Consider the following 26,846-nt stretch of genomic DNA (forward strand, 5'->3'; position numbering starts at 1 on the left):
TTTGTGCATTCTAAATTAGAGAAATAATAATAGCTGAATAAAGAACAGATTAGTTGACACTATCTTTTCTTTAAATGTTGGACTGGTTAAAGGAGGATGATGATATACTTGAAGTGTCTAGCATGATGTTTTCCACTGGTGTTTTCCATAGTAAATGGGTTTTTAAAAATGAAATTTTTAACCAACAATATACTTGCTGCCTCTATTACCTCACTAATCTTTCATTCCTTAACCTAGTGAAGTTTGTCTTTTGCTTCCACACCAACTGAAATGACTCTCTTCAAGATTTCTAATAACCCCAGAATTGCTTATTCCAATGACTTCCCCAATCATCATTTTTCCATTTGGTCAGAATCATTTGGTAGTGTCCAATATCTTTCTGTCTTGAAAGTTCTTTCTGGGTTTCATGACTGTAACTTATCCCCTACCTGTCGAGTCTGTCTTCATTGTTTCTGTTTCTTATCCCTTAACTTTGAACATAACATGGGCTTTTAGTCTAAACCTATTCTCAGTATCTTCACTTGTATGGTCTTATCATCATACATATATCAAATTTTTTTCTTTTTTCTTTTTTTAATTTTTCTCTAGACCTTTTCACTTTTAATTAGTTAGTTTTTGGCACTAAATTCCCAGACAAGATGCAAATCATCATTGATTTTTTTTTCTTATACTCTCTTCTCCATCACAGGAAATGTTTTCCCTCTCACAAAAAATTATAAATAGCATATAAAATATTTGATAGAGGAAAAGAGAGACCCGAGACAGCAAGATCAAATAGGAGGCTGCAGTTACCGAGAGATTCCTATAATATAGAGTAGTGGCAGTGGGAAAGGAACAAGGTGGATCTAGAAGAATTCATGAGGAAAGAAAAATTGACAGGACTTGATAATTGATTGTGGGAGATGAAAGAAAAGAAAAGTCAGTGATGATTTCAAGATTTCCTGTCAGGGAAGATTATATTACTGTTGACAGAATTGTATATCTTTGAGATCAGTCTTCTTTTCATTTACCTAGTAGAAAACTGAGAACTAGAAAGCCAAAGTGATTTTGCCAAGATGGTACAGCAGCATGTTGGAGATGATCCAAAGAGTTAAGAATAGAGTTCAGAAAGGAATGAAAAAACATTTCTGCCCTGGACACTATCCTGAATATGGAGATGGTAGGAGGGACCAGCTAATTAGAGGAAAGGGCCACTGTGCAGGAAGAGAAACTATACTTTCAGTGGGAAATGTCCTCACAATAATTCTGTGAGGTAGATATTATGGGCATTATTCCCATTTTATAGAAGATGGAGCTGAGATTTATAGATTTTAAGTCTACATCACTAGCAAATTTCAGAGGAATTGTACCCACAGCTTTCATAATATTTAATGCTGTCTCCAAAGCATCACTATCATGTAAGATAGAAACTTAGTTACTACAAGTATTTACATATTTTTTTCTCATTTAAAAATATTCAGGGATAGTGATGAAGATATCAATTGAATAGCAAACATCAGTATCCCAATATTTCTCAGTCTTAGCTTTGAGAACATTAATCAAATCAAAACTATCACTTCTAGTAAGGAAATGTCAATGAATTGCCACCTTCTGTCTGCTTGTCTCAAACATTCCCCTTTGGCCATCCCTCTACCCAACTCCAGATGTGTTATTTTTTTCTTGTTGTAATGTAATCTATTTGAGGACAGAGTCTGTCTTTCTTGCTTACAATTATTTCCTCACTGTTTAATACTGTGCTTGGTGTATAATAAGCAGTTAATAAGTGATTTTTTTCCTTCCTTCCTTATATTTACTTTATAACTTTTTTTAGTAGTATGACTGAAATGATGTTTGGTTGAATGCCTGCCTCATCACTTTCTCCATCTTTGTTATCTGTTGTCCATTAAGTAAAATTGGAATCTTAACTGGATTAATTTCTGCTTGTTCTCCATCCTCTTAATGCTTTATATTTTAGGCAAGAATCCATGAAGTTTTTGCTTTATATTTTTTCTTCAAACATAGAAATATCTAGGACAGCTTGAGTTTACTTCCATCTGAAATAACTGGCACGTTTTGGCTGAAATTTAAATATTTCAAAACTATTGTTCAATTGTGTGCCATTTATGTTAAAGGGTCTCAATTCTTGCCTTTGGCCATGGTGTGTTGGGATGTATGTGTATGTTAGTGTGTGTGTGTGTGTATGTACAGATTAATTTGGATTCCTTTAAGACCAGTTGACTCCAACTAAGTTGTGTCCTCTTGTAGAAATAAGAAATTGTATTGTATTTGGTCAGTAAACAAGCATTTATTATCCCACCATGTACCAGGCATTGTGCTAAGTGCTTTTCATACATTAACACATTCAAATGTTGTGTGATCTTTACAACAAGGGAGGCAGAGGAAACTGAAGCAAGCTCTTGCCCAGGTCACCCAGCTCTTAAAAGTGCCTGAGGTGGCATTTAAACTTAGCTGTGCCACTAAGCTGCCTCTGATCCAGAGGATTATATAAAAAGATAAGTTTAGCTAGAACCTGTGACTTCATTGATGAGATTACACCTAGAAGAATATCCCTCTAAGGTTGACAACTTCTTTGCAAATTATAGTTTTAGGTATACTCTTCTGAGAAATTACTTGTTCAGGATAACTGAATTAAGATAATTCAGAGACAAGTCTTGAATCCAGGTCCTTCTCACTTCAGTACTGGTTCTCTGTCTATGATTAGTACAGATCACAATCTCTGTATTCCTTTTTATTTTTATTATTTTATTTTATCCCCCTCCCTCTCGAATTACTCTATATCCTGTGGGATTGTTGCTTGGATTTCTTTGGAATTCTACATAGAAGATCTGTCTAACATGCTAGAAACCTTTCTTGGCCTCTTTTTTTTACAATGTAGGACATACCAATGCAATCATTTGTTAGATCAGAGACTCATTCTTTGGATTTGTATTTCTAATACCTAGCCCAGTTCCAGAAATATGATAGACTCAATAAATGTTTGTGGATTGACTGATCTATTTTCTTTCATTTTCATTTCATGGCTAGCCCACTTCCTTTTCTAGTCATACTCAAATATATCTATGATCTCAGAGATATGGTAACATTCTTCAACAATGAAGAATAAGTCAGGGGTTTTATTTTTCTTTGTCACTGGAGTAGGAATTGAGGTGGCTGAGAGAGAAAATATATTTTTGTTAATTGTTAAAAATTAATTAAAATTGTATATCAATAATGAAGATCACAGCCTGTCTCTACTTGTAAACTTTTGTTATCTCTATGGAGCTTAATCTCTCATGTGGGGTTGATAAACCCAGTTCCAAAGGAAATAAGGATGAACAGAGAGCAACAAAAAAGTTCTCCGTGGCACCAAGCAATTAGCAATGCATAAGAACAAGGCAATTTGGAGAAGTCACCCAAGAATTGTACGACAAGGAGGGAACTACAAAATCAAGAGATGACAGCCCAAATTTTGTGATGCCTTCACAGGACCAAGAAAAGGAAAGGAAGGCTTCTGCACTGATAGGGCCTCTAGTAATGAACATGGGCAAGAGTCCATGTTTACCTTCCTGAATTCTCTTTGGTATTGCATGATAAAACTGGGATTTGAAGTAAAGTTATCTGATGTCAAATCCAGCACTTTTTCCTTTCCACCGGAATCCTCAATTAACAGACTAAGAAACTAAGATCTATGATTTTTTTTTATATACTTTATTCATGTAACAAATTACTAGAAGAATCAGGACAGGCTCCAGTTTTAATCCAGTTTGTCTCCACTACATCACATAGCTGAAACTGAACTTTACACTATTCTAGAACTTTCTTACATATCATTAACAAAATATTGTATTTTTATGGCTTTCTCTTTGTTTTATGTGCTTTATCTTCCTAAATCATATTGTTATTTTTTTTTCTTACTGGCCTAAATTGTCAATTTAGAGCAGGCAGGAAAAAACTTTTTTTGTTGTTGTTGCATTAGACCTAGAAGAGATCTCTTTAGTGACCACTTGCTAAACCTTTTAACATTCCAGAGAGAGTGACAAGAAATTGTTTAGAAAAATAAAGAGGAACAAGAAGCTAATGGAGAAAGAATTGAAAAATGAATGATAAAAACATAATCTTCAGCCAAGAAAAAAACCTAAGATGTGTTCCTGTTCTATTTTTGTGCCTAATTAAGTACTGAAAAGAAAAAAAAAACTTACATGGAAATGCTTTATGGATATTTATATTTGCTAAATATTTCTTCACTTATATAGCAACTAAGATGGTTTGTGATAATAAGAGAGTATTGCCAATTCTTTTAGAAAATGTTATGATGAAAACTGTGCTTTTGAAAAGTAACCAGGGCTCCCAACCAAATTATGGGTGTTTATTCTGAAGAGAACAACTGATGTCAAAATTAAATTTCCAGTTCCACATAGAGGAAGACTATATATATATTAGAATCCCTTGTGTGGTACCATCTTGGTACAGCTTAGTACAGCTAATGAAAACATAGGTATTAGTTAGCAGTTGAACATTTTTAAAACAAAACAAAATATATTATTACTTCTTTTCAACATGAGATCTCTCTTTTTGCAACCTCATTAGTGCTCATGAGTTCAATGATTATATCTATATGAATGATTCATCAACTCTCTCTGTATCTATTCTTAAATCTTCCTCCTGAACTACTGTCCCAGTTAGTCACCAGTTGTTTGCTGGACAGCTCCACTGTGAAGTCCTATGTCATTTCAAACAAATCTGAAAAGGAGCTCATTAACTTTCCCATTAAAACTCATTGCTCCGAAGATTTTAAAGGATGCCATCCTTCTTCAACTCATATTCTCAGTCATTCTTGTTTATTATTTCTTCTCCCTGAGACACAATGTATCCCAATCACTTGCTTGGTTGTGATGATTCTATTTTCCTAAAGCTATGATCTTTTCCTGTGATCCAGTCGATCCCCTTGTTCAGACCTTTATCAAATCTTCCACAGCACAGTTATAAATAATTAGGTAATTAGTCTCTCCTTCTAGGTTTTGCATACTCCAATTCATCTCCCCTATAGCTGCTAAATTAACATTCTCTAGACACTATTCTGTACACATTCCCTTACTTTAAAATCTTTAGTGACTGCCTATTGCTGCTCTTATAAAATAGAAACTCCTTTTGCCCAGCTCCCACTCACTGACTCCCACCCACTTTGCTAGACTTTAATCCCTTTTTTCCTTGTCCTACATCTTAACCCCCAGAAGACTGGGGGATACTGTTATTTCTTTACTGCAATTCACATTGCATCTTTCATCTGATGTTCCTATCAGCTCTACCTCTATGATCCTCTGGTCTCTGTGCCTTACAGTAGACTGTTCCTATGCCCAGAATACCTGTCCTTCTCATCAGTGCAGACTTTTAAGGCTGTTTTGTTTTCATTTTTGTATCTTTAGGACTTTTCAGTGAGCTCAATAAATGCTTGTGTAAGTGTCAAAAATAAAGGAAACTGGGAATAAGAAAAGTGAGAGCAGGTGTTATCCAGAAAGGAGATTGTTGTCCAGACGTGGCACAAACATCCTACCCACTGAATCAGATTTTTCTGAGTCACTGTCTGACTCATTGGATCACATTTTGAAAATATGTTGCTTTTATAGTGATAAAACTGACTTCCGAGCTGGGCCATGAGGCTAGTTAGCAGTGTAAACCACCGAATCTTGGTCCAGTAACAAGAATTCACATTCACATAGAACTCCAGACTTTACAAAACATTTTGAATCTTCTGAAATATATAACTTAAGCATTTTTCCTAGTATTGATAGAAAATTGAGGGATAAAGAACAACAAAATATTTATGTTATATGTGGTAATGTTTATACACATATATATGTATTATATATAAACAGTTGTAAAGCAATATATTTTACAATTGTTTATAATATACAGTATAATTTATTATATTGTATAATAGAGAAGAAAATACTATCCTTATAGTAAACAACAACATTATATATAATGTGTGTCTATATGAGTTATGATCTTGACTAAAGACACATTCTTATCCTAAGGTACACAATTTCATAGTATATATGGTGCGACTTCTAGCACAAGTTCTTTTTAGAATTCCAGTAATTAAAATAATAATGCTCTCACCTAAGGGACTTGACATTTTGATTCATTTGATGAATATGTCTCTTTTGGGTTGACAATCTTTTGCATGTGGCTTTGATGTATGATTTCCAAATTGACACATATCAGGAAATGATGAGGCAAAAACACTGGTCTTGGTATTAGAAGAACTGAGATAAAGTCCCAGTTTTGTCACTTACTTGCAATTTAACCTAGGGCAAGACAAACAAATGACCTTTCTGGACTTTCATTTCCTCATCTAAAATAAGCAAATTTCTCTCTAACACTCTGTGATTTATGATGATTTAGGTTGTAGATTATTTTCAGGCTTGTTTTTCTTGCTTGGAAGTCATTCTGTCAGATGCTGACCTGGTATAGGAACAGTTTCTGAAACCAAAACCTTTTGATTTAGTTGCTTAGTAGTAGTTCTAATAAAATGTTGTTAAGGTTGAAGCTGTGAAGTAAAACAAAATATGTATGAAATGGTTCAGCAACTAGGTGGCCCAGTGGGTAGAGTACTGCCAACTCCGGAGGACCTGAGTTTAGAGTCTTTGTCAGTCGTTTACTAGCTGTATCACCAAGGCTAAGTCAAGTAATTTCTCTTTGATACAGTTTCTACATCTGTAAATTTAGACGTCATAATAACTACTTTATTAGGTCTTTGTCATGACTAATTGAAGTTATTTTTGCATAGCAATTTTTAAACCTTAATGCACCATATAAATATTAGGTTTTACAAACTAGTTTGGATAGCTATAGATTTGTTTAATTCTTGATGTCCTGGTATTGGGAATTGATTATATTATGGAAAATTAAACTAATCTTTGCCAGCAAATAATTCATAAATTCTCAAACCGTTACAGCAGGAAACAACTTTCAAATGGAGCCTAAATATACGTATTTGTGGAATACTTTATGTGTTTACAATTTCTCTGGGTTATTATTAACAAAAGTTCAGTTGAAACTAGTCGTTTGATCTAAGAGAATCTAATGGAAAACTTAACCACTGATAGTGACCTTTGGATTCTATTCAGTGTTTCCAGAAGGAGAATGCTTAAGAGGTAATATTAGCTTACACTATCTGCAAAATGTTTTGCTTTCTGCTAGATTTAATGTCATTGTAATGAGCTGTTTGAAGAATGAGCCTCCTGATTGAAGACAAACTGTATATAGTCTAAAGTATAAAGACTTTAACTTGCCCTTTATAGACATAAAGCCTGCATTGTTATTAAAAAAAAAAAAGGTTTTTAATACTAAGTCCATCTCACAGGTTCGCCAGCTTGTCTTCATCTTGAAAAAGCATTGAAAATAGATTTAAAACTTACTAATAAATTTGAATTCTTTCCTTTTGGTCGCAGGGGGTGAGAATAAATTAACTATATGTCCAAACCCTTCCCCTTTAAAAGCCTTTCATGTTCTGAGTCTTTAGCATTATCTTATAGGTTCTCCTAGCTGGTTTCACCTTGGCATCAGGAGCTATCTATCCTTTTGCTGTATTTTGATCTGAACAGTCCTTGTCTATGCAGAACTCAAGGAAGGACCTTGTTTACAGCCATCTGTTTGCTCATCTGCAAAGGCAGCATCATTGACTACAGAGCCTCAAATCAGAGGTTTTTATTTTTGGAAGAAAAGGTGAATTGTCAGTTCTCCTGTTTAAGGGGGCTCCAAGAAAAGAGGAGCAATGTTTTTATTATTTTTTTTTTTAAGAACTAGCCTTTGTCACATTTACTTTTCTATGCTGAGAGATAAATGAGTCTAGATACTTGCTGAAATTTAGAAATGGAATTTAGAATTTCCAAGGAAGAATTTTGGAAGATGAATTCTATCCAATATAAAGTTTAGGTTACTATAACTCATAATAATAATAGCTAATATTTATGTAGTTCTTTAAGACTTGCAAAATGCTTTAAAAAATATTTTGTTTGACCTCCCATCAGTCCTGGGAGGAAGGTACTATTATTATTCCCATTTCACAGAGGTGGAAACTGAGGCAGAAGGCAGTTAAGTGATTTGCCCAGGACCACATAATTTGGAAATGTCTGAGGCTAGATTAGAACTTGAGTTTTCTTGAGTACAAATCTAATATTATTAGCTGCATGACCCAGATTTACTCTACATTAAATTAACCGTATCACCTAGATTTACCCTTCATTAGAATGTCTTAGAGTCTATATCACAGCCATTTTTAAGAAGTATTTTTACATGCTTTAAAGACATATAAGCTGAAACAAATCTTATTCCTTAACCTGTCTACAAAGATTCTAAAGGGAATTGATACAAAAGGAATTGTTTTTACAGTTAAACTGTGTTAGGAGTATCTAGCTGTGTCAACACTGGTACCTGTATAATCATTAATAGTAAATGGTTTTAGCTGGCTGTTTAATTATATTGTCAGGGTTTTTTTTGGGGGGGGGGGTAGGAAATGGCTCATGTCGGTGCTTTCATTGCACATAGAGAGCTCTTTCTACTTATACACATTAGCAACTGTAACTTAGATAAATAAGTGGCTTGGTCTTAGAGGTATTATTTGTGGTAGGCATTGTTCAAACCCTTCCTTACTCCGAGTGATAAGCCCTTCCCATTGCTTCTCTTGATTGATAGTCCAGAATCCTTCATGTTACAGGTAAGAAAATTGAGGCTCAGTGAAGTGAAATGTCGAAGGTCCTATCAAGAACTGAGGTGGGGATTAAGGAGGTTGGAATTGAAATCTAGGTCTTCTGACTTCAAGTGTGGCATTTTTTCCATGACAAATCAGTTGACATGGTTTTTAGCCCTGACACTGACTTGTCAAATTCTGTCTCTATTATAGCAAAGTCATGTGTTAGCATGCTTGTGTCCAGTGAGCTCATTCAGGTCTTTGCTTTCATAAAATATTCTTTTAACTCTTTTCCATGTCTTTAGCTCCTTCTCTCTTCAATTCATTATTTTTTGATTTTCTCTTTTTTCTTTTTGAAAGATTTATTGTTTTTACTTCACAATTATTTTGAGATATACTTCCCCCATCCTTCTTGTCACTAGCTGGCAAGTTATTCAATCTCTGATCTTCATTTTCTTCATCAATAAAATCAGCTAATAGAACCAGGTAAGCCTCAGTCCTCTCTTTTCTTTTAAATTTATGGAATTTATGTTTATCTTTATGTTCATTGAGCTAGCTTATTTTGCCACAGCTAAGTCAAATAAAAATATAGAATAAATTGGGCTTCTGGCTTGTCTTGAAGGAAAATAGTAACTTTTCATTGCCTACCATTATTTTATTTGATACTTTTAGAGCAATTCCAAAAACAATATTCTGCTGTAATATATCTATCTTTAGTGCTGTGTTTCTTTTCTTTTTTATGTCTACATGCCTACAGCATTGGGCAAAACAAGATTTTCTTTTATACATCAAAAAATTATTGAAGTACAGGTGTAAATCAGTGAGGGACCACACTAAAATGAAAAATAACATCTTTTAGCATTATTTAAGAAATGTTATTTATAGGTCTTTTTTCTTTCCCCTGGAGGATAGGCTAGTATTGAGAAATCTCATTAAAATTCAACATATCTGCTTTTCAAATTTGAAGCAGAAATCATAAAACTGCTTTATATATAAATTATTTTTGTGTCAAATAATTGGAAATGAATGCTTTCAGGAAGATTTAAAACTGTTAGAGTATGACCTATCCAGGTGATTTTGTCAAGCAAAATCCTTTGAATGACAGAATATGAAGAGTAAATAGAACGTATGTCTTCCTAATTGTTTCTTTTGACAGTCACAGCCATCCTTGTAGATGGTCAGCCATCCACCTTTGGTCATGTGTGTTATTTTAACTCCAGGATATTTGGGTTCCCTTCTCCATCTCCCCAGTGATAGGACTTTTAGTTCAAGTCTTCAACACTTCACAACTGAAGGATGGTAATTACTTCCCAACAGCTCTATTGCTTTACTTCATAAACCAACCCTTTCATAACAGCCAGAATCCATTTCTCATGTCTGATCATATCACACAACTGATTTAAAAGTATTCAGAAGCTCCCTATTGCTGCTCATAGAGAATACCAATTCCTTAGCCTCATATGTAAGCTCTTGACAGAGCTCCATCTGATTTTCCCAGTTATTACATATGACTCTGGCTAGTTCTTGAACTGGATGTGAAATCTCCCATCTATATGTATTTTCTTGGGCTGGAAATGTACCCTTTAGAGTTCTTTTTTCCCTATCTGAGCAGTTCCTCGCTCCTCTGAAGCCTCTCTTAGAAAGCAAGATCACAGGACTATTAAATTAACTGAAGTGTCCTTTGTCTAACCACCCATCTGGAAGCATGTTTTCAGTGAAATGATGATAAGGTAAACATTTGGAGGAGAATCATGTTTAAACTGGATAAAACCACCCTAGGATAAATGAAACTTGTTTTTTGATACCTGAGTAGGTGTGTGTATGTGTGCCTCTTCTATTGTATATCTCCAAATACTTTTCTGTGTTATATCTCATTACACACCAATTCCTTAGTGGAAAGCCCCCAACTTTATTACTATTGCTGTGTTGAATTGTTGGCATTGAAACAAAACTCTAGACACTTACAGACCATGTAGCCAGGTGTCTCAGATAAATACCTTGTTTGTTTGTGCTTTCTCCTTGGCAACAGCATATTAGTAGCAATGAGTGACTTTGAACACATGCAAAAGGGCAATTTCAAAGGAACTCTGAAACTAGGCGGCACCACTGGTCACAGAAAGTTCTGGGTGTCCATATTGGATGTTTGGTGGGTTTGAGAGACTCTTCATAGCCATGTGTAGTAGCTTTCCTTCACTTCCTCCTTCTCCTTCCCTTCCCGTCCCCTTTCCTTCCTTTCCCTTACTCATTCCCTCCCTTTCCCTTTTCTTCCCTTCCCCTTCCCTTCCCTTTCCCCTTTCCCTTTCCCTCATTTCCTCTTCTCCTTCCCTTTCTCCTTTCCTTTTTCTTTTTTTATAGCCATATCCATTTATACCCTAGTACTGATGTTGTCCTTTGATACATTATTGTAAGCTTTTGATATTTATTTGACTATTTTCCAGTGGCTCTTTTTTTCTGATAATAATATTTTTTTATTTACAAAATATATGCAAAGATAGTTTTCAACATTCAGATACATTATTGTAAACTTTTAATATTTATTCAACTATTTTCTCGTGATTCCTTTTTTGATAACAATAGTTTTTTATTTTCAAAATACATGCACAGATCATCTTCTCCATTCATCCTTGCAAAATCCAAACAATAGCTCTTTTTTTTTTTTTATTAGGGAGAGAAGAGGCAATTAGTCAATATATTAAATGCTTACTATGTGTCAAGGGACTGTGCAACACTGGGAATACAAATACAAATAGGGAGAAAGATAATCATTACTCCCAAATATCTTACATCTCAATGCACAAGACAATACATAAAAGAAAGCTGAAAGTGGTTTAGAGAAGAGTGGCAAAAAAAGTTGGAGACGATCAAGAAGTTCAGAGGACTTCAGCCTGCTTGGAAAAGTCTTCCTTATCTATAACATTATATGTCTTCTTTGTAATTCTCACAAAAATCCGGTGGTATAGTTTTTGTTATTATTCCCATTTTATGAATAATGAAATTGTGGCTGTAGTTAAATGATTTGCCTCAGTCATTCAGGTGCTACTAAGTATCTGAGGCAGGACTTGAACTCAGGTTTCTGATGGCAATTGCAGTGTCACTTTGCTAACTCCATAATGCACAGTTAAGATTTCTCAGCTAACTTGAGAGAGCCTTTGACTTTGACCGCTGACCACTAGTCAGGTGTTGATGTCACAGTCCTGGTTAAGAAAACAATCCTCTGTGACACGTAAATCCATTGGTTCAGGTATGGATATTGGCTCTCTAATCAAGCACCTCAGTTGTAAATGCCTTAGATTGTTTTGATGGTTAGACTTACAGTCATGTGTTATGTAAATAGATTCCTTCACATGATAAGCACTGTTTTGTGATCTCTGGCCCGGAGAAGTTTTTGTGATTGATCTATATGCACCCCAGGACAACCTTGGAGCTTAGAGTTTGTCCTTTGTTCTCTTTTCATATCTGCCACACTGGGCTAGTTCCTGGAGACTTGCTGTGGAGAGTAAAGGAAATACCCTAGAGAGCACTAATTAAGCATCTGACTGTGTAGTGGGCAAACTCTCAAACTACATATAGTATATGTAGGATAGGAGGCAATACTAAATGAATATCAGAGAGACAGTCATGAAAAAGGCACGTTTGAGCAGCCTTAAAAACACTGTGTATGTATATATCCATTTATACACTATTTATGTGTATCATTATGTATCCACCCACATGTATCCATATGTTCTTTGATACCTGCTAATTATGCTAATTAGCTAATTATTAATTAATGCTAATAATGAATTAAAAATATCACAAATTAAGCAATGCAGTTTTCTAAACAAAAATATTTAAAGATACAACCCAATTATAATGCTTCACAAGCTAACCCCTTTCTTTGTAGATTTTGCTCCTTTCACCTCTTTGCACCCTTGGATCCAGTTGCCCCAATCACACAAGAAAATCCATCTCTTCTATTTCTCTATTCCTTTGCACTGATTCTTCTCCCATGCCTGCAATTATTCCCTTCTCATCTCTGCCTCTTAAGGGTTCATGGTTTTTCTCAAAACTTAATTCAAGAGCTAACTTCTAAATCAGTGCTTCTCAAAGTAGAGTCTGAGGAATCCCTTAGGATCCCTAAGAGCTTTTCAGAGGGGGCATAAGTTCAAAACTATATAATAATACTGAGTTTTAAAATTTCTTATTTGGCAAATATACATATTTGGAAGAGGGAGGAAAAAAGAGAAAAAGGTAAAGAGGAAATACAGATAGATACATAGATATAGATATAGATATATACACATAGACACACATATAATAATTACATAGATCAATGTAGTTGAATGTCACAATTAAAAAGAGTACTTGAGCACTTAATAATTTACATAGTACTTTCCTAACCAGTCAGGAAGAATTGAGTTGAGCTGGGCAAGTCATTTTTAATCTCTTTTTCTTTTTCCTCAGTTGTAAAAAGGGAATTGATACTAGTCATTGCCTTCCAGTATTGTTATCATGATAAGGTGATATAATATTATAGTATTTGCAAAGCTTTTAAAAATGCTAGATATTTTAATAGATGTGGAAATTGAGACCCAGAGTAGGAACAATGGCTGGCTTAAAATCAGAAAAGTATTAAGTGGCAGAACTGGGATTTGAACTATTTGTCTTTACTCCCTGTCTCATGTCCTTTGTTCTGCACTTAATTGCTATAGTATTCTTCATGGGTACTACTGTATGCGGAGTTATGAATATCAGCTTTTCAAATGGAAAAATCTCAAAAGATAAATTAGGCTTTGCAGTCCTTTTGCTCCATGCCCTTTTACCTGTAAAGTTCCACCTATTGAGTTCAGAGTTATTGGGGAAACAATGTTTGTAAATTAGTTTTGGGATTAGAAACATAAATATATTTTAACCTGTTTTGTAGATTAAAAAAAGCTATCTCCCCCATCACTATCATAAAATTAGTTTTGTGATTAGGAATATAAATATATTTTAATCTGTTTTGTAGATTTAAAAAAGCTATCCCCTCACCACAATCAGAATCATAATCACCATCTTTATCATCATTACCATTATCACTTATTAAAGCCTGACCAGAGCTGAAACTAGAATGGGTTATATAAGATTTTATTTTGTTTTGTTTTTCACCAAGATGCTGACATGAAAAGGGTTTGGAGATGGCTACCGTTTTCATCCTCCCTCTGTAGCCTGGAAAATATTGTTCTGTTCTTCACATCTTGCAGGGTTCAACTTAATCCCTTTTGATTTTTTTTTTTGTTTGTTTGTTTATTGGAGAAAAAGATTGTCATCTTCCTCCTTCCTATTTGCCCCTGCAAGTTTCCCATTCCATCTTCACAACATCCCACCAGTACTCAATAATCATCTAGTATAGAAACCTCCAGTTACAGATATGAGGATGTTAGGCAGATTTTAGGCAATTATTAGGCAATGACTTAGGTGATTAGTACAGTAGATACAAATTTGGGATTTGAAATCAAGAACTGAATTTGAGACCCACTTCTCACATTGATAGCGTTGTCATTCCAGACAAATCATTCCTTCTCTGTCTGCCTTTGTTTCCTCATCTATAAAATGATGGATCTTAATAACACGTAATCTTGTGGAGTGATAGCAAGATAGCAATCAAATGATATATATATATATATATATATATATATATATGAAAAATACATACAACACATGTATGTAATATATACATACAACACATTATATACATACACACACATATAATATGCCTTTGTGAAATGCTTTGCAAATCTTCAAATGTTTTCTAAGTGTTAAATATTATTTTCAGGTGATCTGATTTGGGTTCCCTAACTTCAACCTCTGTGCTCTAGTGCAATTCCAGAAATGATCTTAATTGTTACTGTCACAATTTTTAAAAAATCATTCTGTACTTAGAATGTCATTTAAAATCCTTTATTGTAAATCTCTTCCTTTTCCCTTCTTTCCCTTAATCTTTTAGTAATGCTTTAGCATTCCTTATTCAATCAACAAATTAACTAAATCAGGAGATCACTTCTCAAAAAAATAGAGCTTACATTAAGTTCTTCTTCTGTGTCTCCTCCTTAATCTAATTTTGTCCTAAATTTAGATGACTTATTTTATTGAGGCTTTTCCTTAGATCATATAAAATCCTATCACTTATTCTTAGATTATTTTTCTTTTCCATTTATTTAGGAGCATAACTTAAAAACAATAAATCGATTTCAGTTGGGTCAAAGTTTATCCCATGATGTTTTAAGTGTCTTATACTTATTTTGTTATTATTATTATTTTTTTTATTTAAGGTGGTGATACCCTGCCACGTACCAATCAATGACCCATTGGTAAGTTGACTCTCTTTACATTATTACATCATTCCCATTTCAGCCCTGTGGTAACAGTGTGAAAATGAGATTATAAGCTCCTTGTGAGCAAAAATTGTTGCATTTTTCAACTTTGTTGAAAGTGCCTTATACTAAGAAGATCCTTTAAAAATTAGTTGAATTGAATTTTCTGCTCAATAAAGTCTAGATAGCTCACTAAAGTTTCTTTTTTAAAGTCTTAATGTCTCTTAATTACTTTAATTCTTTAATATAGGGAGCAATTTATTATCCTTTTAAAATGTTAGAATTATCTGGAAAACCCCTCAACACTTTTCTTCCTATAGTTAGATGAGACCAACATCACATTTTACTAAGTTCAAAGCTGACTTCAGACACTTCCTAGCTGTGTGTTCCTGGGCAAGTCATTCTTTGCCTCAGTTTCTGAATCTGTAAAATGAGCTGAAGAAGGAAATGACAGCATTCAGTATCTTTGCCAAGAAAACCCCAGATGGGGTGTGAAAATGATGGCTGAAAAATGATTGAACAGCAAGTATTTCTTTTATTTGTATATGGTATAATTTATATTTCTCTGTGTTTATTTTGTTATCCTCCAATAAAATGTAAATTTCTTTAGGACAGATTTTTTTTTTTTGCCTTTATATCTTCAATGTTTATGCTATTAGGTAAAAGTTATCTTCTAGATCCATTATATTTATTTAAAAAATTGAATTAAAAAACCTCAACAAACTCCGTTCTGAAGACCCCATATTTTCAGAAATTGCTCACCAGATCTTTGTGCTATAATATAGCTGTTTTAGTTTTGTTTTAGATCTTGTTGTTCTGATCCTATTTTCATGATATTTTTTTCTCCCATGAAGGAACTGATTTGGGACATCCACCCACAAATTATTATGGTTGACTACTTCACATTAACTCCTAGAAAAATGCGACTCCTAAAAGTCCATTGAACTTTAGCAATCAAAGCTTTTGAGGGGCTTTGATTGGAAAACAAAATAAACAAGAATATTGATTGCCTAATTGGTAATTTTTTCCCTTCTCTATTAAGTTTGTTTATGTTATTAACTATTTTTATCAAAATCAGCTTTTTGGCACATGTAATCATTTTCTTTATCTTAACAGAATGTAGATATAATCAATCACATTTATATGATATTTTTGGATTTGCAAAGTCTCTATATCATCTTATTTGATCCTCACAAATATAATGTGAAGTAGAGGAACTTATTTCCATTTTACAAATGAAGTTATCTCAACCAAGTGAAGACAGTCCTCAGAGTCTTCTAGCTAGTGAAGCAATTTGGCTTCTTGTAACATACCCACAGCTGATGCTCATTTTTGCAAGATTTTCAGTGAGGAAAATCCAATTCCTCTCAGACTTCCCAATATATTTTTGGATTTCTAGAATGGTCATTTTTTCATATGTCAAGTCAAAATCTTTCCTTTTATTCCTTTATTCTTTTGTCATTCATGCTTGTGGCTTGAGTGGGATAGGCTCACTTTGGACAGATCATTGAAGTTTTTAGCTGTACAGGTGATCAGAGAGTATTTGGGATGTTCAAATTGTTCACTTAGTGTCTCAGAAGACTCATTCAGTTTTCTCTGCTCTTATCTAAGTCGTGAATATGCCCCAGTGAACTTTCTGGGGCTTTGGGTTTCTCTTTTAAATTTATTAGATTGCTGCTGGGCTGTTTGTTTTGTTTTTCCCTTGGATAGCTATTTGCCCCAGGCCAGCTTACACATTGACAGAATTACCAGCACTGGGCTTTTTATTTTCCCCTTTCTTTTACTTGAGCTTCTTATTCTCTAACCCCTTTCCAGAAATGGGTGAGAAAATTGGGATCTGATCACAGCTGGTAAGCTGATGCACAAGTAGAGCTCTCCAACATATTATGTCCTTATCTTCTCTAGGCATCCCCTGCTGTGTATTCTGGGATCAAGGCCATGTCTGAATTCCTAGTTTTCTATTGATCTTAGCACATACTTACATGCCTCAGTGGTTTAACATTTATCCAGGATGGCACAAGAGGATAATGACTGTGTGAAATGTACTGTACCTCTGAGGGCTGAACAGTTGATTTATTGGTAATCTCTGATTAATTTCAAAAAGGGGAAACGTTTTGGTTTCTATACTATCTTACTTAAACTAAAGACTTTTTTTATTTTGCTTTGTCATAATATAATATATATAAATATAAATATATAGCTAGATCTACATATCTGTGGCCATCTATAATAGCTGACAATAAAATCTTTTAATTTTTCTAAAACACTTTACATATAGTACCATATGCCAATTTGTATGAATACCTGTATATACACATGTGTGTAACATCCACACCCACATATACCTTTTAAGAGTCAGTGTCACAAAAGGGATAGAGAGTTGGCTCTAGGGTCAGGAATCTTTGTGTTCTGATTCTACCTTTGACACATACTAGCTGTGAGATCATGGGTAAGTCTCTTAAACCCTCAGTTTCCTTGGTAACTTAAAAAAAAAGTTACGTGCTAATCTGCAAAGCTGGAGAGATTTTTCACATTTGGACTTTCTCATATAAATTATATCTGGGCACAAATTGATCTAGGTAAAAAAAAATACATGATCTTAATATAAGCCTTTATATGTGCTGATATATACACATTTATATTCATATATAATATGTGGTCATATCTTTATGAGAGAGAAAAATAAAACCAAAGCACCCTTGAGTGTATGTACACATATTTACAGAAGATATAGAGAACTAGTTCTAAAACAGTCATGTGAAAAAACCTGAAGTTTAAGACAGTGTTCTTCCCCCTCCATGCTGGGAAAAGAGCCCAACTTTAGCATAAAATTAAAAATCAGGAATAGGCTAGGAAAATGAGCAAACAACAAAAAAAGAAGCTGATCATAAAAATCTACTATAGTGACAGGGAAGATCAAGATACAAACTCAGAAGATAAAGAAGTCAAATAGCTACAAGAAGAGTATTAAAGAAAAATGTGAATTGGACTCAAAAGTAATATGAATTTTATGCAAGCTAAAAGTGATAGAGAAAAAGATAGCTAAAGAAATGAAAACGAAGAAAATTATGAAAAATTATGAAAAGAAAATTAAGAGCTTACTTGACAGGAGTGTTGTATCACATGATGAATATGTCAAGCTATAGTTACTCATGTGAGAGAAGCCAGCCACATGATGCAGTGACACTTGGTCATGTGATGAACTTGCTTCGGATTTATTTATGTTACTCCCTGGTTACTCTTTCTTCTCCCACATATAACCTGCCAAGCTCAATCCTTCTCTCCTATGTGGTCTCTGCATTTGTGTTCACTCAGTGATTCCCTAGGATTTCTAATAATAAAATTCTCATAATTGCTATGAGGACTTTGTCCATTCAGTCTACTAGCCCAAACATCAATAAAACTAATTCTTCAAATGTAATTGTCATGCTTTATAAAGTAGACCTGTTGGATAAAATTGTTGGTAAATCATATATTTCAAAAAGTCTTCCATTCAATTAGTGAACTTACTGTGTAGAGTAGGAACCTTATTATATAACCTTATCTAAAGAATTATTTAACATGATTGATATGTAGTGATGTGATTTATAATCATAACTAGAATTTATGTGGCACTTTAAAATCTACATAGTACTTTAAAAATATTATTTCATTTGTTCCTCACAACCTGGGAAGGAGGTGCTATTTTTATCCCTGTATTATAAGATGAGGAAACTGAGGCAAACAGAGATAGGGTCACTCAACTAGTATCTGAATCTGGATTTGAGTCCTGTTTGATACATGATACCTAATATATGTAGACAGACACATACACAGATGGAGAGAGATTTCTTAAAGTTAAACACACCTTTCTAAAAATCACAGCACTCCTAAAAATTAGCTTGTGCACTATAGAATGAACCAGACATAAGTAATTGGTTCCCTTTCTACCCCCAAATTGCACTGTGTGTGTGTGTGTGTGTGTGTGTGTGTGTGTGTGTGTGTGTGTGTGTGTGTTTTCAGTGTTTGAAGGGCCTATTATTCTCACTCCTCATAAGACATGTGCTTGATAGTTTACAGATACCTCCCGACTCCTCATGCATCAGCCACTCTCTGGTTCAGCTATTCAGAGCTCCAGGTGCTAAGATGCAAACCAGCTGTTTCTGGGTGTTTGGAAACTGCTGGCATTCTTTTGACATTTTTGGTTTCTTTGTTTGGATGGGAGACTTTACAATGCTGTAATCCTGATTCAAATGCTTGTTGAAATCATGATTTTTTAAAAATTTACTTTAATAGAAAATCAGTATGCTGTGCTGATCAAAAATGATTCTTATCAAACAGAAAATGGCATGGATAGAAAATGCTACCCTCTCTCCCGCTCAAATTTTTTTCAACATTTGTATCTATATCTATTTCTCAGATAGCCTTTGCTGTTAATCAGATTGTTTTCATTAATACTTTGTTTTTAAAAAAAAATTCAAATGTTAGATTGAAGCCTAGACTAACTGGTATTAACTAACCAGAATCCACAAATCATAGAATTTGAGAAATCATATCAGTAAGGATATTATTTTTAGTTATTAACAGTAAAGTTATATTCATGGCTTGTGAATAATGGACATATTTTACTTAGAATTCTATTATATGCATGTGTGTGACCCCTCCCTTCCCAACTCATTTAGACCAGATTGCAAGGATGTAAAGAACAGAAATTTTTTGAGGGGAGGGGAAGGAGGATTTGAGTCAGTTTGGTTTAATTAGAAATTTATATTCAAGAATGATCTTATATGATGACTCATTGAGGCAGTTGATGAAAGAACATTGTGGTTCAGAATATCAACAATGAAAATTAAATCCTGGCCACACATACATTTTGGAGCTCTACCCAGCCCAAGACCACACAAGCCATCTGGTGGGGATAATAATTGTCACTTGAGTCTCCATAGGTTCAGATGTGAATCCTTTATTGTTGAAGTAAAACTTGCAAGTATTCTGAGATCTTTAGAAGATGGGACTCATAAAGAAGAGCTGATAACCATCTTTGTGAGCAATGCTACATAGTATATTTCCCATTTTGAGCCTGAGTGGGATCAATGTGAGACAGAACGGCAAAAGACTTCTGTATTCAGACCTTTTCTATCAGGATGATGTAACATTAAGATAAATTTATTCTATTCATTAAATATGTATTTATATGTATATATTATATATAGAAAACATTACAGTTTATTATTTTAAATTCATATTATCTTCCTTAAACAGAGTCCTCACTAAAGCTAGAGAGTCCTTTTATTCCTTGCTTTTGGTTCCTGATCTTACATCCCACTGAAACTATTCCAAATTTTCTTTTCTGAATTCGAGCCTCTCTCATCTCATCCCTGTCTTTTAATTGAGTGTTTTGTCTCTAACTTTACTGAGAAAATTAAGGCCAATTGATGGGACTCTGTCTTTCTCAGAATCCTTTGATCTAGTCTTCCATTCCTGTTTTTCTTTATTCTTTGACAAGATGAGCTTTCTCTTTGCCAAGGTTAACCATTCTGCATGTATGCCTGACTGCCTTCCCATCTTTTCATCTCTCTATCAAATTGCAATTTAGTCATTCTTTTTCTGTTTCTGTCTTTGTCTCTGTCTCCATCTCTCTGTCTGTCACTGTCCCTCTCCCTCATCTCTACACCCATCTCTCTGTCTCTCTTTGCCTCAGTCTGTCTCCCTCATCTTTCCACCCATCTCTCTGTCTCTCTTTGCCTCAGTCTGTCTCCCTCATCTTTCTACCCACCCATCCATCTCTCTCTCTCTTTCTCTTCCCATCTCTGCTTCTCTCTCTCTCCCCATCTATATTCCTGTTACTCTCTTCTTTTTTTTTTCTCTCAGCTAAATCTTTGAGAAAGCTGTCTACTTTTGCTTCTGCCACCTCTTTAGTATTCACTTAATCCTCAGTCCTTTATACTCTGGCTTTTGACCATATCACTCAGCTGAAACATATCTCTAAAGTCACCAGTGATCTCCCAATTGTCTGTCTGTGTTTCTTGTCATTCCTCATTCTTCCCTCCCTATCCACTTCATTTCAATCATTTGACTAATTTCTCCTTCTGGACACATTCTCCTTTTTAAGTTTTCAGGACACTACACTTTCGTGAATGCTTTCAGCTTTTCTTTGCATGTCGTGCTTTTTTTCTTGAATCAGCCATAAACCACACAGTAGATGAATGCAGTGGTCTGCTATTTGTGTGTAGGCAAAGATTGACAAGTAAAGAGTTCAAAGAAAGGTTCCTAAAAGGGGAAGTAGTCAACTTGTTTGAAAAGTTATCCAATTCAGCTGTGGATGCACATTTAGAAAGACCCAGAGGCACTTAAATGGCAATTTAAAAAGTCAAGGAGTAAATATAGCTTTCCTAGTAGAATATGAAGGGCAATTATGATTCCCAGGGAAGAATTAATATTCTCATGTTTCATGGTTCACAGTTCCACATCAAGGTACTCCTTGTCAGACAAGTAGAAAATTCCTTGTTTGTCATTTACATTTGTGTCAAAATATTTAGACTATTGGTTTGTCCATTTGAGTTTAAGGCCTTCAGCTACTTGTGGCCTTGTGAATTCCATTTTTAGGTTCTTCCATTTCCTTTATTCTTCCTCCCTTGATAAATGAGATTTTTTTGTATATTTTGTTGTTATTTGTGAATTGACTTATCTTCACTCTTCTTTAGTACATATATCCAATGAGTTTGCCAAACTTTGAGTTGTTTCCACTTGCACAATAACTTTTGTATCATATCTTTACCTCTATTCACTTAGCTACCGTATTATTAATTAAGCTCATGTCATTTCTCACATGCCAATAATAACATGCTTTCTGATTGTTTTCCTCAAATCTCTATTCTTAAAAAAATTCCTATTGGTTGTGAATTGTGGTGAATTGCCACAGAAAAGGAGAGAACTGACAAAAAAATACAGATGGGACAATTAGGAGATTATTGGTGACTTTAGACATATGCTAGTTAGTTGAGGCTTTCATTTTATTTTTAATTTTACATGCAGTCTTAGGAATCAACAAATTAGTTTAATTGAAAGACTATTATATAAATAGGGTTTCTGTCATATATATGGCATTTGATATCATCTGTGATAATTTCAAGAGCCTCTTAATTGTTATCCTTTCCTTCTCCAATGCATCTTCCATATAGCTGCCAAAGTGATTTTCCTAAAGCTTATGTCTAAAGTTATTCCCCTACTTGATAATTAGTGGATCTTTATCACTTTAAGAATAAAATAAAAACTCTTTTGGCATGTAAAGAGCTTCCAATCTGCCCTCAACTAACTTTTCTAGCTTTATGATATACTGCTTTCTTTCCTGTACTTTATGGTCTAGCTCCTCCTAGCTTCTTAAACTGTGGTTTGCCATTCAGTATGGGGTCTTGTAATGAAATGTGAAAATCATGAAATTGTGATTTATTCTCCATAAATATTTGATTTGTATATCTATTTTTATACCTGTTTATTCAGGATCTTGTAAAAATTTGTTAGGCAGAAAAGTGTTGTGTGTAGAAAAAGTTTAAGAAATCCTTGTGTAGCTGAATTGTCTTGTTTCTCATAATCAGCATTTCCATCTCTATCTTCCATTTCCATGTCTTTCTACTGGATGTTCCCTGTGCCTACCTTGCATTCTATCCTTATTTTGTCCTCTAGTTTCTTAAAGCTCAGTTCAAATGATGCTTTCTTTCTTCTTCTTAATGTTAATTGTTGCTGAAATTGTTTTTTATATTATCAAATTTTACTTAGTATCTTCCTGTTTCTCTCCCAGAGTGGAAGGTAATTGGAGAAAAAGAAGGGGGGAGGGATGAGAAGGAGGAGGGAGGAAGGGAAAGACACACACACACACACACACACACACACACACACACACAGACAGAGAGACAGACAGAGAGAGACAAAGAGACAGAGGGAGAGACAGAGAGAGGGGGGAACAAGGGGGGGGGGAGTGAGATTGTTCCTTCCATTTACATTGTGGCCATTGTGTAGGTTGTTTTCATGACTCTGCTACTTCATTCTTCATCAGACTGTAAATCTTTGCATGCTTTTCTGTATTCACTGCAATCATCATTTCTTGCTACCTAGCAATGTTCCTCTTTTTTAAGGAATCAATCAGAGTTAAGTCATTTGCCCAGGGACACGCAATGTATTAAATGTCTGAGGCTGAATTTGAACTCAGATCTTCCTGATCTCAGGACCAAGTCTCTATTCATTGCACCACCTTGCTACTCCAACTCAGTAATATTCCATAAATCACAATATGTTTATACATTCTGCAGTTAGTGAATATCTGTTCCTCTCCCTCCCCACTTCTTTCCTATCACAGAAATACTATAAATATTTTGGTGTATATAGAAAGTATAAGACTTTCTTCTTATCAGTGGCTTCTTTGTGACCTGAGCCCCAGTGGTAGAATTTCTGAGCCAAAAAGTGTGGGCATTCTTTTACTTTATTTGAATAAATCTGAATTATTGCGTGCCACCTTCAACATGAAGCCTTTATAGATACCCCTAAGAAAATCTTGTCTCTATCTGGTAGATTTTAACCTCCTTGATATTAAGTGCTTTTTAATAGTTGCTTTTGCTTTTTTAATATATGGCATAGTGTCTGGCATATAGAATGAACATTGACGCTTATTACTTGATCGATTATTTAAAGCATTTGTGATCTCTTTATGGTAAATACTACCTTCCATTCAGAGAGAATATAAATCTTCTATAACTCAAGGAGTGTTTTTTAAAATATCAGTGAATATAATCTTTGAGAATCTAAATTAATCTCCATACCACACTGAAATACTAGAGAAAGGACTACTAGGAGGTATAGATTATGACTTATAAATTTATAATATTTTAATTTATAATGGCTTTGACATCTCTGGAATCATTAGTACTCATAATTTTCACATATTTTCCTTAAGAAAAAATTCTCTTTGTTTTTATATCACCTTTTGAAATGCATTTACCCAGAGCCATTCTTTGTAATAAAAAATTAAATAAAAGGAATTCTTTAAAGGATTTAGCAAATTATTTAAAGCAGTTTAGCAATAACAACCAAAGCAACAGCTAAGCCTGACAATATATGCAACATTCTCTACCTATATAACCTATGTAGTCCCTTGCCTGTGCAAAGAAGGTGAGTGAAAATTTTCTTATGTGTTACCCCAAATGAAGATTGGTCATTGCAATTATACAACATTCAGGTGTATTTTGTTGTTGTTGTTCGCTTGTTTGTTTTTGGTTTTTAAAACTTATATTATTGTAATCATTTTATATGTTATTTTTCTGATTCTCTTTATTTTACTCTTTCATCCTTCTGATTTCTTCACTACTTTTGTCATTCAAGACTCAGTAATAATCTGTTTTTGTTCTCTTGTGTGTGTATGTATACATATATGTGTATATATGTAAAAATAAAACAAACCTGATTATTGTGTATATATATATATATATATACACACATATACAATCACACATACATAGATACATATGCTTATATATGCTTATATAAGCATATATGTGTGTATACACACATCAAACCATCTATCCATCATCTATTTATCTGTTGAATCATTTTCTAAGGGAGGGGTATCGTCTTTGTTTCTAGTTGTTTACCAACACAAAAAGTGTTGACTGCATATCTATGTCTATTTTAATATTAAGTAGAGCTGAACTTCTCAAGTTCAAATCTGGCCTCAGATACTTCCTAGTTGTGTGATCCTGAAAAAGTCACTTAACCCTGATTGCCTCATCTGTCCATGCATAAAATGAATTGGAAAAGGAAGCATCAAACACTCTGGTATATTTGCCAAGAAAATGTCATCAAGAGTTAAATATGATTGAAACAACTGAACAACAAAGTGATGAACTTGATCCCACCATGCTAGATATTTTCTCTGGCTGTCCTTCCTCAGCTCTGAATACGGACCTCCCTGTTTTTCTTTAAGTCCCATCTAAACTCTGACCTTCTACAAGATGTCCTCTCCAATCCTTCTTAATTCTATTCCCTTCCCTCCTTTAATTATTTCCTATTTATATTGTACATAGCTTGCTTAATACTTAACACAGAGTCTGGTACATAATTGGCACTTAATAAACGTTTATTGATGGAATAACATCGGGGACTTTTAGTATGAAATGAGATTTTTGAAGATTATCCTTTTTTCCAAACCCTCTGCACAGTTTTTGTGTTTGAAGTTATCTTCTATTTTTTCTTTATTAGTTCTTGTGATTTCCAGTTAAGTATTGCCTCTAATCATCTACAAAGATAGTCTTTGAACAAAAGGGGGTCACAGAATCATGGCTTTATTGAAAAAGATGCTTAGAGAACACTTATAAATCTTATCATCACTCTTAGGATCTTCCTGTCATGCTCAGAATGGGTTTCTCAGAAACATAAAAAGTGTGTTGATTGGATAAGTGAATAATCTAATGAGCATGTGGAAATAAATTAAATACAAGTAGTCTGTATTTTTAAATGTGGTCTTGTGGGAAGTATTTTTTTTCCCTTTTTCTGTCAGTTTTCTTTCCTTCTTCCATCAGCCTTCAAGAGTAAGGAATTTAAAGCGTTCATTCCCTGGAGGCTCCTAGAGTATCCTGATGCATGCCTTCCATTAGCTAAATGTGTCTTGAAAGCTTGAACCCTATGGCTCACTTCCATTCCTATCGCAAAATGACTCTATTGTTGAAATGGACTGGATGGCAGCTTGGTGTGTCTGAGCCAAGGCACAATTAATGGGTGATGCTTACCAGGGAAAATTGTGACTTGACCTTTGTCCTGCCTCTTCTTTTTTAGCTGCTTGCCATAACATTCCGCATACCTGTGTGGTTGCCATTTTGACATCACAGTAATAAATTCTTGGTAAAATAAGTGGCAGCTTGAAGACTTCCAAGTGGTTTAAAGAAAATAAATCTAACCACAGTCTGAACTTTTGATCGCTTCATTTCCTTATGAATATATTCCTTTTTCTGCTTTCACCTTTTCTTCTTTCATTAAAAAAATCTAGATGCCTTTTATAATTTGAATAGTTTGAGAATCGAAGTTGCTTTAATTCCTGGAGATGGTTTTTATTTCAAGCCTAATTTAGTAGAATAAATAAATATTAAACAGCGTTTTATATTTCAACTTTATTCAACGTTGATGGGGGAACTTTTATTTTTTAATGTTACTGCTCAGTAATGTTACCATGAAAAATTGAATGCATTATATTAAAACCACCTGCTTTCAGTAACAGTGTATGTACCAACAGTGAAAATGCATGAAAACTTATATTTGTTTTGAGTTCTATATCATGATTTAAGGGGAGGAAAAAAAGGAAATTGCCTTCTTATCAGTTTCTCCTCCTCTGTTCTTTGTCTCTCTACCCCTTAATTGTTTGATTAATCTTCCTAATGAACAGATCTGATTACAGTATTAGTCAAAAACCTTTATGGCTCATCTTTGCCTATTGAATAGGATCCAAATCTATCCTGGTCTTTATTGGCTTAGATCTTCCTTTGTATAATTTTTTTCCACTGTGTTCCTTCCCATACTCAGCCCTTCTGCCAAAATAGACTACTTTTAATTTCCCTAAACATAGTTCACATGTTCTCATCCTTTCCTTTGTTCATAAAGTTCATTCTGGCTAGAATGGCCTGTTTGTCTGCCTTTTGGATTCCTAAACATTCTTCAAAGCCTCATTGAAATGCCCTCACTTTCTCCATGAAACTTTCTAACTGTTCCCACCTGTAACTGGGTCATCTCTCCATCTCATCCCTCAAATCCCACTAGTCAGAAATAATCTATTCCTCCTTAGTCCCCCTCTAGTGAAAATATTATATATTTTGTTGCAGAGTATT

At 34.2% G+C, this 26,846-nt stretch overlaps 1 protein-coding gene across 7 annotated transcripts in view; it reads left to right on the forward strand.

Moving 5' to 3' along the window:
• Window positions 1-26,846, forward strand: part of TNS3 (tensin 3) — a 378,141-nt gene that overhangs the window by 124,716 nt on the left and 226,579 nt on the right. For 5 of the 7 annotated variants that reach the window (XM_031957264.1, XM_031957260.1, XM_031957270.1 and 2 more), the window contains one exon: window positions 14,962-15,000. The exons of the other annotated variants lie outside the window; for them this stretch is intronic. Coding sequence is in view for 3 of the 5 variants with exons in the window: in XM_031957260.1 (XP_031813120.1) it covers window positions 14,962-15,000 (39 nt within the window). In the remaining 2 variants the exon portion in view is untranslated. The remainder of the gene's footprint in view (window positions 1-14,961; window positions 15,001-26,846) is intronic. 7 annotated transcript variants of the gene reach the window in all.

Source organism: Sarcophilus harrisii, chromosome 1 (assembly GCF_902635505.1).
Source record: "Sarcophilus harrisii chromosome 1, mSarHar1.11, whole genome shotgun sequence".
Classification (NCBI taxonomy): domain Eukaryota; kingdom Metazoa; phylum Chordata; class Mammalia; order Dasyuromorphia; family Dasyuridae; genus Sarcophilus; species Sarcophilus harrisii.